We start from the raw sequence: 23,787 nt of genomic DNA on the forward strand, positions 1-23,787 counted from the left end.
ACCTAAATCCCAGATAGTAAGACTGAGTCCAGATGGAGACTAAAAACCAAACTTGTTGTAGCCAGGAAGAGTAGAATTTCTTTCTGAGAAAGCCACTGAGTCGGCAAAACAAAAAACGTTAAAGGAGCTTTTCCCCCCTGCAGTTTTCACATCTGGGATAACCTACCTTCCTGCCTGCCTGTAAAGTATGGTCTTGATAATAAATGTTGTTCTGGGCTGGGAGAGTGTAATGTCTTTCTGGAAAAAATGCTATGTCAACCAAATAAGAAGAGCTTAGTCATTATCTTTTGCCATTTTTCACAGCTAGGGTTACCTACCTGACTGCCATCTGAAAGATGTTCATATATGAACTCCTTCTCCATTTTCTTCCGGACAGACAAATATAAACTTGGATCTCAAACAAAAACATTATCACCACCCTTACTTTGCTCGCGGGTAATAACAAATGCACAGCTCGTCCTTAGTTCTGTTTGACCAATGTAGAATATGGATCCCGTGGGAACTATTACGCATTACGTTTTAAAACATTATAACAAAAACGTCAAACATGAATCACAATAACAGCAGCAATAGCAAAAAATGAAGATTCATCAAATCTATTCAGTTAATTTGCACTCTTTTCAAAGCTTCATTTAGCTTCATCTGCTCTATTGTGTCATTAAATGGTCGATCTACTGTAGATTTAAATTATGCTGCATATAATTTTAGTCTAAACAGTGACAAGGTAAACATCATGGGGGCGGCAGTAGCTCAGGAGGTAGAGCGATCGTTTTAGGATTAAGGGATCCCAGTTCGAATCCCGGCTTGTCCGTGTTACATGTCGAAGTGTCCTTGGGTAAGACATTGAACCCCTAATTACCCCCAATAAGCAGGTTAGCGCCTTACATGGCTGCACAGATCACAGCCGCTATTGGGAAATGTGAAGCACAATGTAAAGCGCTTTGGGAAGTCTTTGACTTGAAAAGCGCTGTATAAATGCAGATCATTTTCATTTCATTTCATCAGCTTGTAAAAAAACAAATCATTGCTGCTTAACATGCATTACTCGCTTGCTGACCTAAAACTAGTAAACATTGTAAGGAAATGTTTGAAAAAATATTACTGTTCTTTTCTTGCGGTTCTGATGGTCATAGTTTATAATTATGACTTCGCATCTTGTAGTTTTCAGCGTCTTCAGGCAGAGAAAGAGGTCCTGTACAACGATAGCCGGTGAGAGCAACACATTGTAATTACAAGGACCCACGGCAAAAGTCAGAGACATTCTCCTGTGGTAATATTGTCTCCAGGACAAAGATTGAGGAAATCAATCAGAGGAAAGAAGAGGAGCTAAAGTTGATGAACACGCGAACCCAGAAGCTTCAGTCCGACTTGGCAGCTGCCAATCAGGTCAGAGGATAATCTTTAACTGCCACTTTGTCAGAATAGTCATCTTTGCAACATAAAGGATAAAACAGGCTGTTGTTTTTGTTCTTTTTTTGCGGTAGTTGGCAGCAGAGCTGAGAGAAAAGTTTCAGACCAGTGACAAAGAGCACCAACTGGCTGTGAATGCTCTAAAAGATCAGGTCAGATCACTTAGTTTTTCAAGTATGCCCACCACTGCTATCAAACTCCCTTGGTGCTGTTATTTCCACAATTTTAGATCTTCTTATTTCTGGGTTCTCTTTACTGCTCCTCCCCCTTTTCCCCATTTTATATTACCTTTGCCGCTATGCGATCCTCTGCCGGTGATTTGCTGGGACTGCAGGTAGCAAGTCAGAGTGCCGTCAGTCAGGAGCAGGTGGGCAACATCCTGCAGGAGAATGATGCTTTGAGGACTAACTTAGCTGCTCTAGAACAGGTAATCAATCAGGAAAACATAAGAATAATGGATAAGTACAGTTACTCAATATTTGTGCTGATAATAATATTCCAAGCCAGTTATTGGGCCATGGCACACAAAATTGTCAGAAAATGCTTTCTTGTGGCAGTTCTGTGACTAGAAACTAAAATGACCCACAATAGAAAAAAATTTGATATAACAGGATTTATGTTGCTCTGCATCAATTTTGGTGCTACTAAAAAATGGAATATCGGGTCTTTCAAAAAGTGAGTTTTAACATCCCACCAAAAAAAAAAAAACAGACTTAAAGCAACAGCGCTGGGTCATTATCAATGTTTTTTTTTTTTCAGAGGAGAAATGGAGTGAACGGTCTCTATAAAATGCTATTTTTACACTACTGCTGATCCTAACATTATATGTAAGGTATCTTTCCTCCTGCTTATGCTTCCTTAAATTTCATATGCTTTATTTTTTGCCAGAACCAAGTGTCCTCTATCAGTTACTCTTAACCTTCCAGGAAACTTCAACCAAGTTTCATAACTGTTTTCACTGAATTATTTTCCTGCAAAATTATTATTTCTAGACTCCTTAAAATTGGGTGGGTGACTTGACCACGGCCCAGATTTCACATCACTCCTTCACTGGTAAATACAATGACATTTTTAGATTTAATTATCGATTTCAGATTCAGACAAGCAAAATGCAGGAGGTGAACCTTCTGCGCGAAAAGCAGGAGGCGCAGGCAGCCGAACTGAAGCAGAGTCAAGCGGAGCAGGAAAAGCTCCTGGCCCAGAGGGATGACCTAGACTCACAGCTGCAGGTGAGTTTGATCGTGTCCCTTAGCTTACACAATGATTTCGTCACCACATTTTCTAGATTAATTTTTGAATGATTTTAAACTGATTGGAAAAGCATTTTTTATGTAAAGATGAGTACCCCTTAGACCCACCTGACCAATGCCAATAAGGTGATACTGTATTCTAAATTGACCATTTTTTGAAAGTACAAGGACTGCTTCAGTTAACCTCATCACACTGTATTAATGCTGATACTCTTCTTTGTTGTTACTGTATCTTTCAGGAGTCAAATTTTGCAAACAGGAAGTTGTTGGAGCAGTTAACAGAAGAAGGACAAGAAAAGGAAAAGCTTCTGAGGGAGTTGGAAGAGAGCAAGAAGGTACGGGACTGATCATTCGCTTTGCGAATACAAGGAAATATGTGTGCTAAATGATGTCTGCAGACCGCAGAGAAGCGGAAGACAATGTTGGACGATATGGCCATTCAGCTAAACCAAGAGAAATCAAACCTCAAGGAGGCACTGTCAGACCTCAGACTGCAGCACGAGAAGGAAGTAAGTTAGACCAGTACTGCTGTTGCCATAAAAGTTTCTTTACACATGACCCTATGTAGCTTACTACTTGAACAATGTTTAAACTTCCTCCGGTATGTGTCACTCTACTATCTCTTGTTTCACTCTTCAGGTCCTTGGGGTAAGGGCCCGCTATGAAAAGGAACTTCGAGGTCTCCACGAGGAAAAAAATCGCTCTGAGGAAGATATACGTCAACAGCTCAGAGATGAGAAGGTGAACAAGAAAGAGAACAGGATTTGACCAGCGATATCATGAAATACTTTGTGTTCCAGGTTCGTAGCAAAGAATTGGAGAATCTTCAAACCAAAGTGGAAGAACTTCACAGTCAGTTGCAGTCAATGGAAGAAACCAAAGGGTGGTTTGAACGTCAGCTTAATGAAGCTCAGGTTGGTATTGAGTTAATAGTAAGTAAACGTGTCACAATTTTCAGACCGCACAATACTATATTTGCTACCATAGGAACCTCACAAAGTAATCATTATTTTATTGTGTTAATTCAGATTCAGATTCAGATCTACTTTATTGTCATTCTAGTACACGTGTATACAGAACGAAATGTCGATACATCTGACCCGCACAGTTTCCTTGAATGTACAGATATAAGTAAAAGTTGTATTGTATTATGGCTACGTATAGTATTTTACCATAGTGCCGATAGTGCAAGAGGAGTAGCTAACCAGATGTGCAAAATGGGCAGTCAGGTTAACAAGTCAGGTAAACAGTAACATTAACACTGTAACAATAACGCTGTAAGTACAATAGTGCAGAGAGCAAATGTGCAAGGAGTGGCAAGCTATAAAGAACTGCCAGTAGTGCAAAAAGTCAGATTAGCAGCCGTTTAGATTGAGGTTAACTATATTTTAGATTGACCATTTAACAGTCTAATGGCCAGGGGGACTAGACTACTGCGGAACCTGGTGGTCCTGCACCGCACACTGCAGTACCTCTTCCCAGAGGCTAGCAGAGTGAACAGTCCATGATGGGGGTGAGAGGGGTCCCCGATAATGTTCTTAGCATGGGATAGGCAGCGCTTCTGGCCAATGTCCTGAATGGAGGGAAGTGTAGTCCCGATTATTTTCTCTGCTGTCCTCGTTACCCTCCTCACACTACCCCAGTCGGCAAGTGCTTGTGAAAAGACGGTCCTGTAAAAAAGAGCTCATATTGAGATACATTTTAGTACACTTGGCCGAACCTAAACATTTTACAGTCCTCTTTAGCTTTTGATTGTTGTGTCTTAAACAGGGAGTAGGTGGCCAAAACTTGACCTGATATAATTATTTTTTAAATAATTAACATAGCCACCAGAGCAGGCTCAATGTGCCCGAATGGAAGTCAATGTTGTCTTTTTAACTAATCCAGTCCCAGACGTTTTTCTCAAATGGGAAGTGCCGGTGCAAGCCAATTCTTTCTAATTTCTTACAGATAATGTAGCTGTCTAGCTCTATTGGCATAGGACACATCAAAAGAAAGCTTGACCCTCATCTTTCATTCGAAAAAAAGTATGCTTATGGCTTTTATTGTTGTGTAATAAACAACAGTCGAACATTGCAAATTTCTTGAAAATACTTTCCAAAGATGCATTTCAAGCAGAACTTTCACTTAAGTGCTTTTTAAAAAAAATATATTTGTGATACTTCCAATAGCTAAACAATGCTTTCCATAACCACAAGGGCACTTTGTACTTGCTGAATAAGATTTTATTTCAAGAACACTGAACTTGTGCATGAGCTTTTCAGCCCCTGGTGTTTCTAGTGAAGGTATCACATGATTTGGGTCGTCATGGCAATCAGGGGGGTGCACTAAATGTCATTCCTCTCCATTTCGACGATGAAGAAGGCATGATGTTCTCTTTTTTAGAAAGAACAAAGCTTTGAAGCGCTAATGCTTGAATTTTAATGTTCTGTTTTTAAGGTCAGGAAAACGCTTGAATTTTGGGAAAAGTGCTTGCCATTGCCATTTTTCCTGGCAGTCTGACTCGACAGACCACGCATTAAATGAAGAAAAACAAAACAAGTATGCGCGAAATTGACTCAGATGATGGCTCCTCATTATCGAGTTGTCATTTGAAGCGTCACTGACCCCTACTGGTTGCATCCAAGGGGACAATGTGCATGAGACTAGTTATGTGAATTACGTCTCTTTCGAGTCGGCTCACTTAGAAGTGCCGGCTCTTTCGGCTCCTAAACGGCTCCTCAGATTAAAACATTTTTTTGGTGATATATTATAAATAGTAATAAACATTGTGCACCAAATTAATTGGTGATTTATTTAAAAATATGTATTATTCTATATTGTAAAAGCAATCTACAGTAAACTTTCAACCTACTTAATTCAAACTTTTAACTTGTTTCTACTAAGCAACTTTGAGGACAAGCAACACAGACTCCCTGAAAAACACACAACAATATCTAAAGATATTTACTTTTTAGTGCAACAACAAATAAAGTAGGCTATGGGATATTAAAAGCTATTTGTCCGTGTACAGGATTTTGCCTTTGTATTTTTGTATCTATAGTCAAATCATGTTTGTGTTTATTTTTATTAGATACAAAGTGAAAGACTTGATCCCAAAAAACAAATGAAATATAGTTTAAAATGGTAACTGATCTACAAAAATGTAAAATGGAAAACAATTTTAGCTTTTTCATACGACACAGAATCCATAAAAATGCAAAACAATAAAATATAAATTAAAAGTATTAACACTTTATTGCTATGAAATGATAAAATCCCAAGGAATTAATTACAATTTTAATATTACCAATTCAAACACAGATCCTCTGAAAAATCCACAAAGAAAAATAAATTAAGTCAAAAGCTAAAGATCAGCATTCCCAAAGATTGGAAGATCGAATGCACTCGACTTCAGAGCCATCAACTTTAGAAAAATTAGTCCATTTGGTTAATTTTTCTGCTTTTTTATATACAGTACTTTTTTTTGTCCTCCATATTGAACTGCATTATTACCCAACACTTATAGAGCCCTTTTCGTGTTTGTAAACAAGTCTGATGTAGCCAAGCTGCATGTGCATTGTTGAGGCAGAATTAATATCAGTCTATACCAGCCCATTGACACAAAAATATCGTAGATCATATATAGGAACCCCTTAAAAATAGCACAACTAATGTGTTAACAGCACAACAGTGACTTTATTTTAGTTCTTTCTTTAGAGGTACAAGAAAAAATTGGCCTTGAAAGTTCTCAAAAAGTGCTTAAATTTGTCCATGAAAAAGGTGTACGAACCCTTTAGCAGTCGGTACTTACATCTTCCCACTTGTCACCACAATGTGTGTGCTCCGTATATGGGCCGGCGCCTACACACTGGCAAACGGATACAGGAAGTAAACTAGGCGCTAAGTTTTGACAAAGATCTGATCAAAGCCACTCCTGCCATCTAGTGGTGATTTATACTGAAATAATTCCCATAGGCTGGATACTCACCTAAGCATGTGCCAAAGCCTTAAGTATAGTTTAGAAAAACATATTTTTTTACGTTTTCTTCTGAAAGTGTATTTATCTGTTTTGGTTCTGAATGACTTAAGAGATGTGCCTCTTATATATTTATATATTATTTTTGACAACAATAATACTGTGACTCATCCTGTGATATTAACTTGACCTCCAGTTTTTGGAGTATAACTTTCTCAAAAGCCTTCTAAATGAATAGGAGTGCCACAATTGCTAATGCACTTTTTAACTGTTTCTTCAATACTGGTTGAATGGTACCTTACAATTTTTGTACGTTAAAGTAAGTATACAGTGTGTTTAAAAAGTATGTTTTGACATACTGAGTGTGAAAGTATTGTCTTGGGATGGCAACTCTTCCCTGTGATAAGGTTTCATCACGTTTATTTGCACACTGCATGTGTGTTTGTGTTTGCACAGGAAAACACCAACAAATTAATGGTGGACCATCAGGCAGCAATCAAAACTCTCCAGCAGCAACACTCGCTTGATTTACAGGTAAGGGCAACAATATGTTTGCATATACTGTCCTGGTAACATATGTCAAGTCAAGTCCTTTTTATTTGTATAGCCCTAAATCACGAAGAGTCTCAAAGGGCTTCACAGATTATTACACTATATTACACAGACTATTTTTCAGCCGACGAGAAGAGTAGGTTATTCATATGCTATGGAGTAGAAGTGAGTTTTAAGCTTAGATTTAAACATTTCCACTAAATAATAATTTAAATTCTTTATTTATGATACGATTGATTAGTTATAACACCAATAATGAACAATGTTACGGGGTTTAGTTTTTGCATTGTGGAGATTACTGGAACTGTGAATCTCCATCCATCCATCCATTGTCTGCACCGCTTATCCTCAGTAGGGTCGCGGGGGTGCTGGAGCCCATCCCAGCTGTCTTCAGGCATTGGGCTGGGGACTCCCTGAAATGGTTGCCAGCCGGTCACACAAAGACATACGATTCACCTGCTCATTCCACACCTAGGGACAATTTGAACCAGCCAATTAACCTGATATGCATGTTTTTTTGGAATGTGGGAGGAAACCGGAGTGCCCGGAGGAAACCCACGCAAGCACGGGGAGCCTGGTAGCTGGATTTGATCCCATGACTGTGAATTTCCCTTGTGGATTAATAAAATAGCTGTAACTGATATAATTTTATATGCTAATTGTTTTGAAAGTTGTTAGGGGGACCTTTTTCTCTCAGCCTGACTATAATGTAACACTATCTCCACACCCATACTGAGTAAAAACATGACACCCTTATGGTTACTGGTGTGCATTTTAAAGGTGGATATAAAACACAATTGTATTTTTGTTTGGTTTACCTCGAAAGCAAAATCGATGACTACATTTTGCATTTACGGTGTTAATTCGAATTTAACGCACACCCCTAATATTTGATTGAAAATTGCTAAAACATAATTTCAGTTTCTGAGCTCAAACTCATACGTGATAATTTTTTGGTGAATATATGCGGCCTTGATTTAAATCATTTTGTGACAACTTGAATTGTGAACACAACACCAACATAAAATGTTCAATGTCTTTATTTAATGTTCTTCAAAGCCTGATTCATCATCTGATATACCTTTGTTTCCCTCTATATGCTTTTTTGCATTTTTTTAATGTATTTCAGGACTGCTTTGTTTTCTCCATTCTCACATTCGTTACTTTGAATAAAAATAGTAAGATGGTGTATGAAAAGTCATAAGATTTTATTTCGTTATCTACATGACTGGTAGTCCAGTAGTAAGGATTTGGTGGTCTCAATGTCGCAGCCCAAGTTTGATTCCCATTGTATCCTATGTGTTATGATTGTGGTCAGCAATATTCTCGTCTGATTTACTGTCCTTCAATGCTAACATACTACTGTTAAACCTTGTGTATAACGCACACCCAAAAGTTTGAGTTCTTATTTAGGTAAAAAAAGAAGGGTTATTTACGAATGAATATGATAGTTTTATTCACTTTGTAAAATATCAAAACTGCTTTAACATCTCAAACTGGTTTTTATGGGCATATCACGAAGGGGAAAAATACTTTTTCATGGCTTTCTGTGCTTTGTTGTATAGGCTAAACAGTCTGAAACCGAAGCGCTCAACGTGCAGCTATTAGAAGCCCAGAAACAGCAAGACGAACACAACGGTGCAATCGCCAAACTCAAACAGGTAAGTTTCTGTTGCCTGCAGGCAGACTTTATATTTTAGTGAATTGTTTTCTTTTTTTTCAGTGATGATGACAAAAAATAAAAGTATCATAAAATTGTCAGGACAATATTACAGTTAAACTTTTCTCAGGAACAGCAATCATGTCGCTGAAATTTGATCCAGTTCGACAATGCTAAATTTCCTAAATTGTTAAGAAAATTTTTAAGAAAAATCTTTGGTTTCCATTTGCTAAAATCAATCATCTTTAATCCATTTAATGCAAAAAAAAAACTTAAACTCCAGGGCAAATTTATTAATGCTTAAATTGGTCAATTTTACCAACAACCCCAAGGTTGAATAATAAATTAGAAAGCACCAAGTCTTTTACCCGAGAACTCTTCTTATTCTACATTTTCAGGAGATCAAAGACACAGTGGACGGACAGAGGATTTTAGAGAAGAAAGGAAGTGCAGCGGTCAGTCTTGCTCTTTGTGTGTGTGTGCGTGCGAGTCTCATGTGAGAAAAAGGCAACACTGACTTGACAATATTTACAAATGCTTGCTTTTGTGACAATATGTAAATGAACAGTGTATGTGTGCATGCTGAGACAATGCCATGTTGAAGCCATTTAAGACCAAATATGGTTGTTTATCTTTTCACAATTATATACTATAGATCCTGGAAGGGGGATTACCTCATGTGCGGTCCCTTCTCAAGGTTTCTTCATTTTCCTCATGTTGAGGTTTTTGAGTTTTTCCTTGCCCTCATGTAGGTTTTAGATTAGGGGGTTGTGTATTAATAGTTTGTGGTTTGCAATAATCTGTGGTCTGTGCAGCCCTTCGAGACTATTTGTGAATAAGGGCTATACAAATAAACTTTACTATAGATCTGTTGTTTTTCTTGCAATATTAAATTTATGATTACTGTTTAGTGGTGATCTCTGCAGCCCTTTGATACTTTTTCTGATTACGGGCTGCACAAATATGACTTCACTATGTTATCATGTATCTATAATGCAGTTAGGTAAGACTGTTTTGTTAAAAAAATAAAAATCAACAATATACTGCTCCACTGCATGACGACGTGTGTCAGCCATAAGTGAAGTTTGCATACATTTTAAAACGTGCTCATAACAATTTGTGACTGTGGTGTAACCACAGCCGCTGGCTTTATTCAGGTATGATGGGTTTAAAGAAATTAATAAAATGTTGGCTTTATTGTTTTTGTGCGTCTAACCTATTCATAATTTCAATAATGAGCTACTTATAGGACTGTCCCCATTTAAAAAGATAATGCTAAGTATTTAGAGCAGTTATTTGTCACCAGATTCAAAATGTTAGACACCTCTGATTTTGACTCGTAGTAATATATCTACTGTGTATTTACAGTTGAAAGACTTAAAGAGGCAATTACATCTGGAGAGGAAGCGAGGTGACAAACTGCAGGAGAGACTTCAAGAAATCCTAACCAACAGCAAGAGCAGAACAGGTGGGTTCTTTTAAGTAATTGCGTTTGCAATCGGCAATGAAAGGGCCCTCACGCCTGATTCTTCATTGCAAGAATCCTTGAAATGACATGAATCCTATGACGCAGTCATGCTCTGACCATCATTGCCGGCTTGGGATAAAAATCGTGCCATTAGGACTCAAATAATTCACTCAGAATAGTGAGAAAATGGCTGACTTCCTGTTCAGTTGATTGTATTGAGACAATTTGGTTCAACTTGTGTAAATTGACATGTCTCCCCAATATTGCATTGGGTAGTTTTCCCAATATACTGGGGCACTCATGATTTACCTCTGCAATACTCCAGTACAAAAAAATCGCAAAAACTGTTATGTTTTACCTCGTGCTGACAAGCCCAAGAAGGTTAGGAGATGTAAATGAAAGTTGTGGGTGGAGATTTTTCGAGTGAGCAAAGAATGTAAAAGATCAGCAGCATCATGCAAACTCATCAGGAGGTTCTGCTTCAATCCGTAACCTTCTCCTAAATATTTCATGCAGTGCTTTGATTCCCTATGCTACACAAACTTGGCACATACACACAGAGTACCATCTATAATCTATAAGGACAGCTAAATATTTAAAGAGCATTTCTGGACATAGGACAGGGCTAACATTCAGACAGTACGACTAGGACTTGGACATTATAGATTTTCTTTTGTTTTTAGGGGGACTGAACCCAATACTTGACAGAATTAAGTCAGAATCGACAACTATTCTGTGGATTAAGTCAAACTTTTTGCAGTTGATTACCAATACGGAACCCTTAAGTAGTTATTGATACCAGATACCAAATTCCGATACAGCTGCTGTAAAAAATAGTTTTTACTTTGTTCCCTGTAAATGACAGATTTTGAACAACTAACTTGAACTATCTTTGTCTTACCAATATATTTCCCGAAGATTGCATTAAATGGATATTAATGATGTTCACTGTGACTTTTGTAAGCACAGTATTTAAAATGAGGCCGGTCTTGACACCGATACCCAAACTAGTAAATGTACACGCACATCCTTCAAAATATTTTCTCTACAATTGCATGCAATCAATGGCAATTTAACATTATTCTGATTATAGTTCCTAATTGTAAAAGGGCCACTTAAGGACAGTTGATACTTAGATTGACCAAAGTTGCAAGTAGATACCATCGTCAAGGCCCGTGGGCTGCTGGACTTCAGATCAACAAATACGTGTCCGTACAATGTCACCGGTCACTGAAATACTTCGTGCCACATATTATTGGAAAGCTTAAACTGGAAAGATATGAGGACCATTTCAAAATATACTCATCATAGAAACATCACGATCAGTCATAAACTAGATACCCAAAAACTATCAAGCCGTCCTAACTCACCATTACATCCCCTGGCCATCTTCAATTTCTTTGAATGTCCAGGAAAATGTATTCATTAAATCAAGGACAATCCATAGAATCCAACCATGTCAAATATTTACTAAAACACACAACAATGCCGACGGATGAATAGGAATCCGCCTACAACATTTGTGCTTTGTTGGACGTCGCTTCTTGTTATCCGTTCGTTTCGCCACATTCTTTCCGTTTACAAATAAACAGACTTGTAATATGATTCTTAATGCCAGTGTCTGAAATAATGTCTGCCCGGACGCCCGAGGCGTGCATCTTTCACGTCCGGCGTACAACTTACAGAACTTCTCCGCCCCGGTGGCCGACAACTTTTTCAAGAAAAAAAAATCTTTCAGTATTTTTTTTTTTTTTTAATTCAAATGTTTGCTTTATATCGATTTCGAAATCTCCGTTCGGTTTGGAAATTTTTGTCCGTTTGGCAATTAGCATACTCAATCAGAAACCTGCATCGAATAACTTCGTGCTTCCGGACTCTCCCGAGCATTATAAGGTTGTGGATTTTCATATCATTTTCCAAAGTAGTCGCACAGAGAACACAAGCAAAATGGATAAGTGGTTAGGAATCAAGCCAAATCCTCAGCCCCAGAAGAAAGCTTCGAAAGAAGCTAACAAAATTTATGACGCTACAAAACCTAAACGTACATTAAAAGCATCATGGAAAGAGGAGTTCACGTGGCTTGTAGCAGACGACACAACGCAAACATTGCATGAATGAAGATGAGTAAATACAGGTACATACTGCAGACGGCAGATTGAAAACAGCGATGTCGTATTCATGCAATGAATGTTTTAAGTTGATTTATAATGAACTTAATTTTATCGTGTTGTTCAGTTATATAGTCTAATTATCATTCCTTAATACTTTGCAACAATGGTTTTTTTTGGGGGGGCGATTAGTTGTCTTATTGTGTTTCAAGTTGTGAAAAATGGGGCAGGCAACTTTATGGCTGGGCTGGCAACTTTTCAGAGTTGTCTGCCCTCTGTCCGGTAACTTTTTGTCATGAGTTTCAGACACTGCTAATACGGTAGTTAACTCTCCCCTTTCGATTGACACCAATTCCATGATGAGGGTCTATTCATGCTAGTATTATTTATGCACAAATCGGACGCATTAAACTTCCGTCTTCCTTGGTACATATATTGCACCTGTGTCACTATTACCTTTACTGCCCCGGCCGGCCGTTGGAAAAAATGCATGAATTAGCCACATCATTGCATATCACGTAGGGTTGAAGGCTTGGAAAATAAGTCACGGCTTAGAGTCCGAATATTGCGTTACATCCGCAAACTTTTAGTTTGCAGTATATGGGTAATTTTTTACCAAAAAACTGCTTGAACCTTGTTTTGAAATCCTTCCATCCATCATCTGCACCGTTTATCCTCACCCGAATCGCGGGGCTGTAGGAGCCCATTCCATTTTTGTTTTGAAACTGAAATGAAATGAAATGATCTGCATTTATATAGCGCTTTTCAAGTCAATGACTTCCCAAAGCGCTTTACATTGTGCTTCACATTTCCCAATAGCGGCCGCGATCTGTGCAGCCATGTAAGGCGCTAACCTGCTTATTGGGGGTATTGGGGTTTCAGTGTCTTACCCAAAGACACTTCGGCATGTAACACGGACAAGCCGGGATTTGAACTGGGATCCCTCAATCGTAAAACGATCGCTCTACCTCCTGAGCTACTGCCACCCCAACCATTATTTACACACACAAAAATGACGGTGAAGATCTTAAGTAACTGTAGGAGGGAGACAAGTTTAAAGTGGTATATTTGTGGATATAGGACACACCAAGACATTATTATTATTTCATAAATTTTATCAGATCGTCAAACATCACACAGTGAAGTAAAATGTGCTGAAAAATTAGCTTTTGTCCAAAGAGCCCGTTTGCGACTTTGTTGAATTTGGTCTCTAAACCAAAATATTTTCTATTTATGGCTCTTTGGGTCAAAAAGGTTCCAGACCCTTACTCTAACTTATTGTCCTTGATTGTTAAAGGTCTAAGCTATCTACCCTGGTCATATCCCTTCGAGAGGGGTGACCGACAGCAAGACAACACATACAAAAATGAATAAAAGAAAAGAAAAGAAAAAAATAAAAAGGGAAAAAATACCCAAAAAAACGCACACAAAAATTTGGGGACCATGGCCAACGCAAATGCCCAAACACCCAAACAAGTTAAGCACCTCAGCATCCAAGTTGGTCATGCTTTCGTCAAACCGGATGAAACAGGACACAAGAAAGCGACCATGTCACTCGGGTCAGGGTGACAAAACACACTCTTCTGTTCAACAAGAGGGCCCGACAGCTTTCACTGGTTTACACCTGCCGCATCATACGGGTGCCCTGCCCATCTCTTGGAACACGTCCAAACATCCCACCATCCTTTCACAACACCTCTCCACCCATTCCTATCACCAACAAACGCTCTAGCTTCCATTATATTTAGACCTCTTTCCTGCAGAGGACTCATAACACTATCCATCCACGTTAATTGCGGCCTTCCTCCTGGTCTCCTTCCATTCATTCCATCCAGAAGGAAATAAAATGTTTTTGAGATGAAGTGTTTGAGGAGTATGTTAGGAGTGACAAGATTGGATAGATTGAGAAAAGAAATTGTGAGAGACAGAACTGGAGTAGTAGTGGAACTGAGCAACGGTGTGGCTAAGAGAGTACTCGGTTGGTTTGGACACATGAAGAGGATGGATGAGGAGCGAATGTTGAAGAGCCTCTACAGAGCAGGTCTAAGCTATTTAAGCTAAAAATCATCAAACTACATATAAATATGAACTAATTCTCTATCAACAGCTTAGGGCTTCCAGACGATTTGTTTTTCCTCAACCACCCTAATACTGATGTCAACCACCGTTGCAAGTACACATTCGAGAAAAAAGGCTGTTTTTTGCACCAATTTCGATTCTCAGTATCAGCTCATCACTAGAATTTACACCAGTTTTCATCCTTGAGTCTTAAAATAAAAAATCCAGGCAACACATTTGACTTATTTTCAACATAATTTATCCTTTTTTTGTTTAACCACAAACATGTACAAATGAGCTGATTATCAAAGTAATAACAAAGGGTCAGGCGATTAATTTGTCAGAATAAAGCACTTCAAAACATGCATAAATAATGAAAATTTCAGTACCCATTTGTAATTGATTTTTTTTTCATATCAAGCCTTTGCTATCAGCTAACGGGAAGTGGTGCATTCCTCTTCCCGCAGGCCTTGAGGAGCTGGTCTTGTCTGAGATCAACAGTCCGAGTCGCACTCAGCAGACAGGAGACTCGTCGTCCGTCTCCTCCTTCTCTTATCGAGACATCATGAAGGAGAGCCAGAGTAGCGGTCAAAATAAGGTAGGTTGCGCCAACCCAACTCACGTGTTTGATTGTATAAAAGGACTTGAGTGTAAATGTCTGTCTTTCCTTCCAGTCCGGAGGAGGAAGTCCTCAGTGTCAGCGGACTGCCGAGTTGTCCGACGATGAATTGAGCGAACTTTTCCAGAGGCTTGCCGAAGTGCAGCAGGAGAAGTGGATGCTGGAGGAGAAGGTCAGTTCCGACATTACCTTCCTGAGTACATCTCTAGTGACAGGAAAATATTGTATTTATCAGAGACATCCCACTGCCTAAAAAAATAGCTGCACAAAATGTACCTATGCCAATAGGTTGAATTTACATTTATTGGTTTTAGGCTTGAGAAATCCCATCCAAAGAGAAGGTCCTAGTTTTCAAACTACTCAGGTTTTTGTCTAACATGGCAGAGGTTTAACTAGGAAGTGGGCAAACCCGGTCCTGTGGGTTGATGTCCTCCAAGTTTTTGGAATTCCTCTGCTCCAATTAGGGTGATTCACGATCACCAAGATCATTACCAAGATCTTGTATAGCTTTCTAGCAAACTGATAATTTGTATCCACTTGAGTTTGATTAGAGAAACCACCCAAAACCATGCAGGACATGCTGCCCTTGTAGACCCAGTTTGCCCCCCTACTGTTCCAGGTTGTACTTTTACCATTATTTTCAAATCTTAATCCGTTTTTTTTGTCTCCGTGAAGGTTGTTCTTCCCTAAGAAAAAATTAGTAGTCTCAAAATAAGTTTTAAATCTAATGAAATGGTCCACAGTTTTGCCACCAGGAGATTTTGTTTCAGGGAAAAGTTTGTTTTTAAAGAGATCTTAGAATTTGCTTTGTTCTGAGACAATTCCCCCCTTCAAATTTAAGTCCTCGTCCTGAAATCTGGTAACATCCTATGGTGCAAGGTAAGTTTTTAATGTAGGTCTTAGAAAGTATATTTCCTAACCTAGATTGCCGTCATAAGAGAAAAGAATATGCTTTGTTATTTAACGAAAGAGTCAGTTTTGAGACAAACACCTGTCTCATTCAGATCCAAACTGAAGCTTTAAATCTGGAGATGTAGCTCTTTTTTGTAGTATTTTTTCTTGGTGTTTACCTGAAACAAGTGTTCTGTCCCCAATTCAAATTGTCACCACAAGAGAAGCTTTGAGATGATTGCTGACATCTGATTGACAGGTAAAACATCTGGAGGTGAGCTGCTCGTCCATGGCGGAGGACATATGCAGGAAGAGCGCGATCATAGAGACCTACGTCATGGACAGTCGCATAGGTGACTACATGCAGCACTTATCTGAAATTTGAAATTATTGGTTTAGTGGATAAAGGTGTGGAATTGTTTTTTTTTTGTCTATTTTAATTGTATATATTTCTACTGTAGTGTACCGTATGTATTCGTGTGTAATGGGCACTCGTGTACAACACGCACCTTTACCTTTTTATCAAAAATTGGTATGAATTTTTCTCGCTCAAATTTAGCATTTTAAGTGACAAATGTTGAATACATGCAGCAATGATTAAAATCTTTTATTGACAACGTGAACTATGAACAGAATACCATCATAAAATTTACTATGTATTTAATTAATGTATTTTTGAAGTTTGATTCATTATCAGATACACCAGAGTTGTTTCCCTTGTGATGCTCTTTGTTGGTTATGTATATCTTCCAGGACGACTTTCTCTTATCTATTCAAACATTTTCTCTGGTACTGTGAATAAAAATGGTGTGATACTGAGATTAAATCTAATGTATTTTCTTATGTTATCTATGCCACTGGTGGCTGAGGGGTTAGGATTTGGTGCTCTCACCGGCACCACCCAGGTGGATTCCCATCGCAGCTAATGTTTTGTGATCGTGGTCAGTGATATTTTTTGACCAATCATTGCACAAACCATAGGACCTCATGAATAAAGCGCAGCTGAACTTTGAGTTATTTTTTAGATATAAAATAAAAATGCGCATTATAAAAAAATAAATACGGTGTATATATTAGATATTAAACAGAGATTTATACAGTAATTCCATCAGTGATTCTCTAATGTCTAAGTGAAAATACAGTATGCAATATCTTTTTGTTATTGTAATACTGACCATGACTCAATATTGCTGTCAATCAAATGAATGAAAATCATGTTAAATTTTTGCTTGAAAATATTTTTTACTTGGAATTAAAGTGACTTATTGTACCTGTTTATTTAAATTTCTGTCATAAATTTATCAACCAGTTACTTAATTCAACAAATAAAGATGCCAATTGGGCTGCTGTAAAGGGACAGTATTCATTATTTAGTGTTTCCAAGTTGTAAAAATAATTAGTTAATAAAAAAATGATTTAAAAAGCAAAAAAACATTAACTATGAAATAACTGAGCTCTTTTTTTTTTAATCCGTAAAGGTTCCGAAATTTGCATTTGTTTTAACTATCATGAGCCTCACCCAGAAGGAGTTTACATGATTGTACGCCATCCTGCTGCTATGGGCACCCAAAAACCTCACGAAAGTGTGGGCAAAAAAAAAAGACTCGAAATGGTGCGATTTGGTCATGTTGAGGCTGTATTTTGAATTCTTCCTGGTACTTTCGCACCTGTTTTTCTTTGCACGACACGATACAGCAACATGGAGTGGTGAAATCATACACATTGTCCCTTTTAAGTGTCGCAGATTTTTGCCAATGTGTCCTCACAATATTTCTCTTTTCACAACGCACTCAGATGTGTCAGGCGGCGCCGCTGGCGGTCATGGAGTTTCTCAGCTTGACCGGGGTGGTCTGGGTTCAGTCTTAAGGGACTTGGTCAAGTCCGGGGACGAGAATCTGCGGGAGATGAACAAGAAGCTACAGAACATGTTGGAGGAGCAGCTGACCAAGAATATGCATCTTCACAAGGTGAAGTCCAACATCATATAGTTCATTGTTTATTAACCTTTATTGAGCCAATGGACTTTTTTTTACATTAAAAAAAACCCCAAGGCACAGCCTCCTTTGAAAATATTTTAAAAAATGACACTGACGCTAGTATCATGTTGTTGTTGTTTAAGCTTAAATGAACAGATTGCTCATATTAACAGTGTAAAGTTTGTTTTATTTTGTTGTCACTGGGGCTCAGGAGGTAACATATGTTGTACATTTTGGCTTTTCATTTTACTGTAATTTTGGATTGTACGTTTATTATTGTACGTTTTAGATCAGGGGATAGTGTAATACTTAATCTGTGGTCTGTGCAGCCCTTTGAGACTCTTTGTGATCAAGGGTTATACAAATAAACTTGACTTGACTAACTGTATTTTAATCTTACTTTTTTAAAGAAAATGACAAAAATAATTCTTCAGATGAGCAAAGTAATAATTGCTATCTGCAAAATCATGTGTAAGGTTTGAATTTAATTTGGTGTATTATTATTGTACTTTTGAGCACAGAATTGGTATCTAAAAGGGAAAAAATAGCAATCTGCTGCTACTTACTGAAGTGGATGAATGCCAGTTACTCGGCTGATCACTGGAAGAAAGAAAAGAGACTGAATAATGTTGTGTTTTTTTTTTGAGAAAGATAACATTTACCATGGCACACCAACGTGCCCCGGCACATAAATGGAAAAACACTGAAATGGTTCATTTCACTTTACCCCCTCCTTGCTAACAATAGCATTTATCCATAGCTAGATAAAAAAAAGACCAATATTTTACTGAAAATATTATCGCAAAAAAATAACCTTAGCATTACTGTAAATTGTTCAAATTCGAGTTCCTCTCCACATTGCTCTAAGCTTCTCTACCCCCAAAATGCTCTGCCAAACTTTTTTTGTAGAAAGATATATCAGATGCTGATTATGCCAGCATTAAATGGATATCTGCTGCCGTCCTAGTGTCCCCATGACCCCTACAAAAAACAAAACAAAGAAAAATTCAAAACTTATGTCTGCCCGTCTGTTTCCAGGACATGGAGGTATTATCCCAGGAATTAGTCCGTCTCAGTAAAGAACCAACTCCTGATGGCTGTTCCACTGGCTCCGGTTGAGACTACCTCCGAAATCAATGCTTCTGTTCCAAAATATGTCATCCTCACCTCAAATGGAAGATCATACTAACACTATAACCTTGGACTGCCATGTCTTAATCCATCCAAAGCATGCAGGGAGTGAAAATGATCAGCACATAATTGTTTTTCTGAACACATATATTGTACAACACTCACAGAATAGGTTCCCTTTTGAGCCTGACTACCACAACCTCAATTGCAATTAAAATTGTGCATCTATTCTAGAGACCAGCCTCCTACCCCATACAATATATGAAAATCAAAAAACAATACAGTACTTGAGATATCTGGTGTCTACTGTCATTTCGGTTCATGCATTTAAACTATGCTGGGCTTTGTCTATGCCCTGGGCGTATACCAAGATCATACTTTACGTGCAATGTTTGACTTCTGGATTTCTTGGAGCATGTAATGCAGTTTTTACTTTTAATCAAAGCTTCTATGAATGTTAGTAAAATATGAATATTTAAAGAAAATGTTTTGTTATTTTTATCACTTTATTCTCTGTATTTTTAAACTGTTCAACATCAGATGTGTAAACTGAATTGTCTTAATTGTTGTTAAGCTGAGTCTGTGCCCTGCTTATTGTACCAGATCTTTATTTATAAAAGAAAACAAGTTTTGCTGTCTGTGTTTCCTTCTTCAACCAACAGTTGGCCTTGGACTACTACCTGAATGGTTGCCTCCCAATGACTTTTGCTTTTATCGTCTAGTCGTTTATTGGAGTCTTGGGATCTGTCAATTTTCTTGGTCCTGAAAGGAAGGAAACAGAACATTTATATCACAATACTATAAAATCAAGAAAATTCACATTTGTATTCTTGACTCATTAACACCGGGCTGCAATTTAACTCATTGTATTGCTGTTTACAAGCGTACAATGTTTGCAGGCAGTAAATGCATCCTCAAATAAATGACAAAAATGCTCCAAGTTGGTCCTCCAGCCCAGTGTTTTTCAACCAGTGTGCCGTGAGAGATTATCCAATGTCACTTTTTGAAATTTTATAAAACGTTTAAGAATCACTGGGGGCATTATAAATGGGGGTATTATAAATTATATTGAAATTAAACATACTGTTCAATGTCATTTTAATACATTTTTGGTTAGGGGTGTGCTGCAAAATATTTCCAATGTAATAAACATGCCCTGGCTCAAAAAGGTTGAAAAACACTGCTCCAGAGTTAGGTCATACACCAAAGTAAAGAGGTGACATTTGACTTGACCATTGGCTTCAAACAAGAGTTTTTCCCCAATAAGCTTAACCCAGAGGTGTCAAACTCAAACCACACCTTTGGTCGTGGGCTGAACAGGATAAATATTGAAAACACTAAAACTTGGCTTTAAAAACAAACAAACATGAATTAAAACAGTCATGAATATTTTTCCAGAATAAGAAAAAACTTAACAATTAAATTTTAAAAGACGTTGCTCTCCATAAATCGTATCTCCTGACAAAATAATATAGATTTGAAATATGAATAAATGAAAAAAAAATATATATATACCGTAAATTCCGGCCTATAAGCCGCTACTTTTCCCCCAAATGTTAAGCCCTGCGGCTTATTCAGTGAAGCGGCCAATTTATGTAATTTTTCTAACGGCCAGCTGCGGCACTTAAGTACAACAGGTAATATTTAGAACAGTGGAATTGTGCGCCGAGGTAGACTGCATCGTCTTAGTTTATGTTAGAATTGTCCGTATGACGGAGGACAGAGGTTCGCTCCGATTATGAGGAAGACGCCCTTTGATGGCGACAGTTATGAGGAGAAAGATGAGGATGGTTTACTGTGAATTTCGCAATTGCGGTACGGCTTTCTTTAAACGCTACGCTTTGTGTGTTGCGAGCGTGTTAGCAGTAGCGTGGTGGTACCTTTCACAGGCACGGTTTGGGATGAAAGTTATATTATTATTATTAAAGCTTTAAAACTCTCTCGGTGTACCGTCTTTCTTTGTAAATATGTGTAACCATGTATAATATGTATTTGCAACTGTATATTTTTGTAATGTATTTATTTTAGAGACTTATTGTGATATGTTTCCTACGAGCGAATCAAAAAGAAGGGGCGGAGCAAACGCGGGCTGACGGGAAGTGGGGTAAAGCTGAGTTAAATCTCTTTGTTGTTGCAGCGGACAATAGTGGATATATATTTTTCCCACCCTTAACTTTGGAAATATAATTTTTTTTGTTGGATTACTTTCAACGGGACCTGGACTTTAAAGGTTTGCATTAAATTCTAACTACCGGTATCATTTTCTGTTCACGTTGCTTAATGTGGTGGATGAATTGTGTACTATATTAGCGGTTACGATTGCGGCCACTTAAAGTCAGGTTTGGGTTAAATTTGTGACTGTGTTACATGTTTAAATGTTGGCACATGTAGTTTATATACAGGTGTGGCTCTTAAAATGTGGTGCGTGCAGCTTACAATCTGGTGAGCACTATAGTCCGGAATTTACGGTAAATTAAAATTTGGGATTTTGCTTTGGTGTAAAACATATGCTGAATCCTCATATTCTTTAACTTTTCAACTTTCTGTATCTTCCGTTCTGTCTACAGGTTTTCCAGCTTACTCTGATGTTTTGTCTTGTAGTGTCGTTTTACATGAAAGTCCTTGATCATGGCCACATTAGCTCCACAAAGAAGACACATGGGTTCTCTGGCGGTGTCAGTTCGCAAATGTACAGCCTCTCAGTTTTAAAAGGCCCTTTTTTCTGAATCAACTTTTTGCATCGGCCATTTTGAGGGTTGAGCATCCAGGTAATTCACAGCAACAGAAATGTCACCCTGATTTTCTTCGTTTAGCCTTCCGTTACATCGTCAAGTCAAGTCACATTTATTCGTATAGCCCTTAATCACAAAAATGTCTCAAAGGACTGGACAGGATTACAATGACACAATTACCTGATCTTAAACCAACATGCAGGCAAGGAACAACTCAAAACCTCAGCGTGAGGAAAAAGAGAAACCTAGAGAAGGGACCTCACAAGTGGTAATCCCCCTTTCAGGATGACCGGAGGCGTGTTCAGGAGAGTGAGTGATTGCTATCGCGAGCTATCGCTAGCTTCTGAACGGCCAGTGATTATTGAGCGCTCGCGTGCCCGAGTAATCACGGGAGAAAGACCGCTTACTTTGATTTCCAACATGGCGTCGACAGTGCAGAAGATGGAGGATCTCACCCTGACGAGTGCTGTTGGCGATGTAATATATCGTCTTACATTTCCTGGTAATGTTTGTGAACAATGCAAGACAGGTATGACCCTTCCACTGCGTTTAGGATAACCTTAACTGTGTCAATATGCGAACTGTCGCTCATATCAGCCAACTCGCTCAAAGCAAGCTGTAGAACGAAATCCATTGTACTGTCGTCGGCCATTTTGGATCAGTAAGGCAATCACAGTGAGCGATTACAAAACGTTCAGCAGTGCGCGGCAAGCGATTATCAAGAGACTACATGTCTGATCACTCTCCTGAACATGCCTCAGGGTGCAATAGATTTAGCATTACAATACACAAACATAAACATACATATCACATCGTGATAGATAGTTCTTCCCTCGGCCTTTTGTCTCCGCTTCCTGACAAGAAAGACTCACTATTAATGCACTCGCAGGGCTTGTTTTTCAACTGGGCGACATGTTTTTTGTCAGTAGATAGTTTTGAAAGTGGCGCCTGTCAGGCTACAGCTAACTCGGTTGATGCGGGTACATTTTCGGGAAGTCTTGTGGCGGAAGTAGAAGCCCTGCATTGTGGGATCTATAGTTTCAGAGTTATCGGCGTTTCATAGAGCCGGACCATTACAGTAGATGTATATAGAATGATTTCACGGGCCGGATATCATTGTACGCCGGGCCAGATATCGCCAGCGGGCCGCGAGCTTGACACCGATGGGCTAACCCATAAAAAATAGGTATACTTTAGTTGTGCTGCGATTTTGTTGGCGACAATGCCAGTAGCTAAACACATCAAGTGAAAAAGTTTATTCTTCAACAGGGAAGCTAATTCTGCCCCCGTGCCCTAGCTTTCAGAATAAAAGTGGCTTAAGATGTGCCGCGCCCATCCGCGGGGATACGACACTAATTAACCGTCTATGACTTCTCGTTCCGCCGAGAGAACGAGATCGCCGAGGTGAGCGCACAGCTCGGCCCGACAGCATTTGATTGGCTCCGGGTTAATTGAGTGTGCTCTTAATTAAAGCTTGGCTTATAGGGAAGGCTGCACCTTCACTAAATACTTATTGTGAATAAGCTATTCATTAACCTTTAAAACTTCCAAACTGTTTAATGACTTGGAATATGTGTTTATTAACATGATCCAGCAGTTAGTTTTGGCAGCACGCCGCTTTTAGCTTACTTTTATGTGATTAAATATTTATAAAGTGGCCCCAAATACCGAGGTAATTATCTTAAAGATCTCTGTATGTTGCATTGCTGTGTTTGTGACAGCCATCTTGCAATACTCACGTCGTACCAGAAACGGTAAGTAGGTATTCTATATTTCAAATAAAAAGTTACTTATCTGATTTATAGTGTAATTTTTGTGTTACTATATTTACAGTAAAGGGTTTACAAAACAATTGTAATGTTATCTGATTTACTCAAGGGTACGTGATAGCTGTCTTCGCTGCTATGCTAATTAGCCATGAACACAGTAATATCATATTCATTAAAATATATAGTTTTTAAATTGAAGTTCTTC

At 38.4% G+C, this 23,787-nt stretch overlaps 1 protein-coding gene across 3 annotated transcripts in view; it reads left to right on the forward strand.

The window, feature by feature from the left end:
* Window positions 1-19,715, forward strand: part of gripap1 (GRIP1 associated protein 1) — a 25,420-nt gene extending 5,705 nt beyond the window's left edge. For 2 of the 3 annotated variants that reach the window (XM_088331018.1, XM_088331020.1), the window contains exons 12-29: window positions 1,162-1,209; window positions 1,287-1,386; window positions 1,485-1,562; window positions 1,745-1,837; window positions 2,505-2,639; window positions 2,900-2,995; window positions 3,059-3,169; window positions 3,300-3,401; window positions 3,461-3,574; window positions 7,075-7,152; window positions 8,736-8,831; window positions 9,229-9,285; window positions 10,199-10,298; window positions 14,932-15,062; window positions 15,139-15,255; window positions 16,234-16,327; window positions 17,769-17,941; window positions 18,989-19,715. In XM_088331018.1, coding sequence (XP_088187144.1) covers window positions 1,162-1,209; window positions 1,287-1,386; window positions 1,485-1,562; window positions 1,745-1,837; window positions 2,505-2,639; window positions 2,900-2,995; window positions 3,059-3,169; window positions 3,300-3,401; window positions 3,461-3,574; window positions 7,075-7,152; window positions 8,736-8,831; window positions 9,229-9,285; window positions 10,199-10,298; window positions 14,932-15,062; window positions 15,139-15,255; window positions 16,234-16,327; window positions 17,769-17,941; window positions 18,989-19,069 — 1,804 coding nt within the window. In that variant the 3' untranslated portion in view covers window positions 19,070-19,715. The remainder of the gene's footprint in view (window positions 1-1,161; window positions 1,210-1,286; window positions 1,387-1,484; window positions 1,563-1,744; window positions 1,838-2,504; window positions 2,640-2,899; window positions 2,996-3,058; window positions 3,170-3,299; window positions 3,402-3,460; window positions 3,575-7,074; window positions 7,153-8,735; window positions 8,832-9,228; window positions 9,286-10,198; window positions 10,299-14,931; window positions 15,063-15,138; window positions 15,256-16,233; window positions 16,328-17,768; window positions 17,942-18,988) is intronic. The other variant, XM_088331019.1, reaches the window with a different exon arrangement.
* Window positions 19,716-23,787: the final 4,072 nt, after the last annotated feature.

The sequence above is a fragment of the Urocampus carinirostris genome, chromosome 3 (assembly GCF_059441175.1).
Source record: "Urocampus carinirostris isolate Australia breed hairy pipefish chromosome 3, RoL_Ucar_1.0, whole genome shotgun sequence".
Lineage (NCBI taxonomy): Eukaryota > Metazoa > Chordata > Actinopteri > Syngnathiformes > Syngnathidae > Urocampus > Urocampus carinirostris.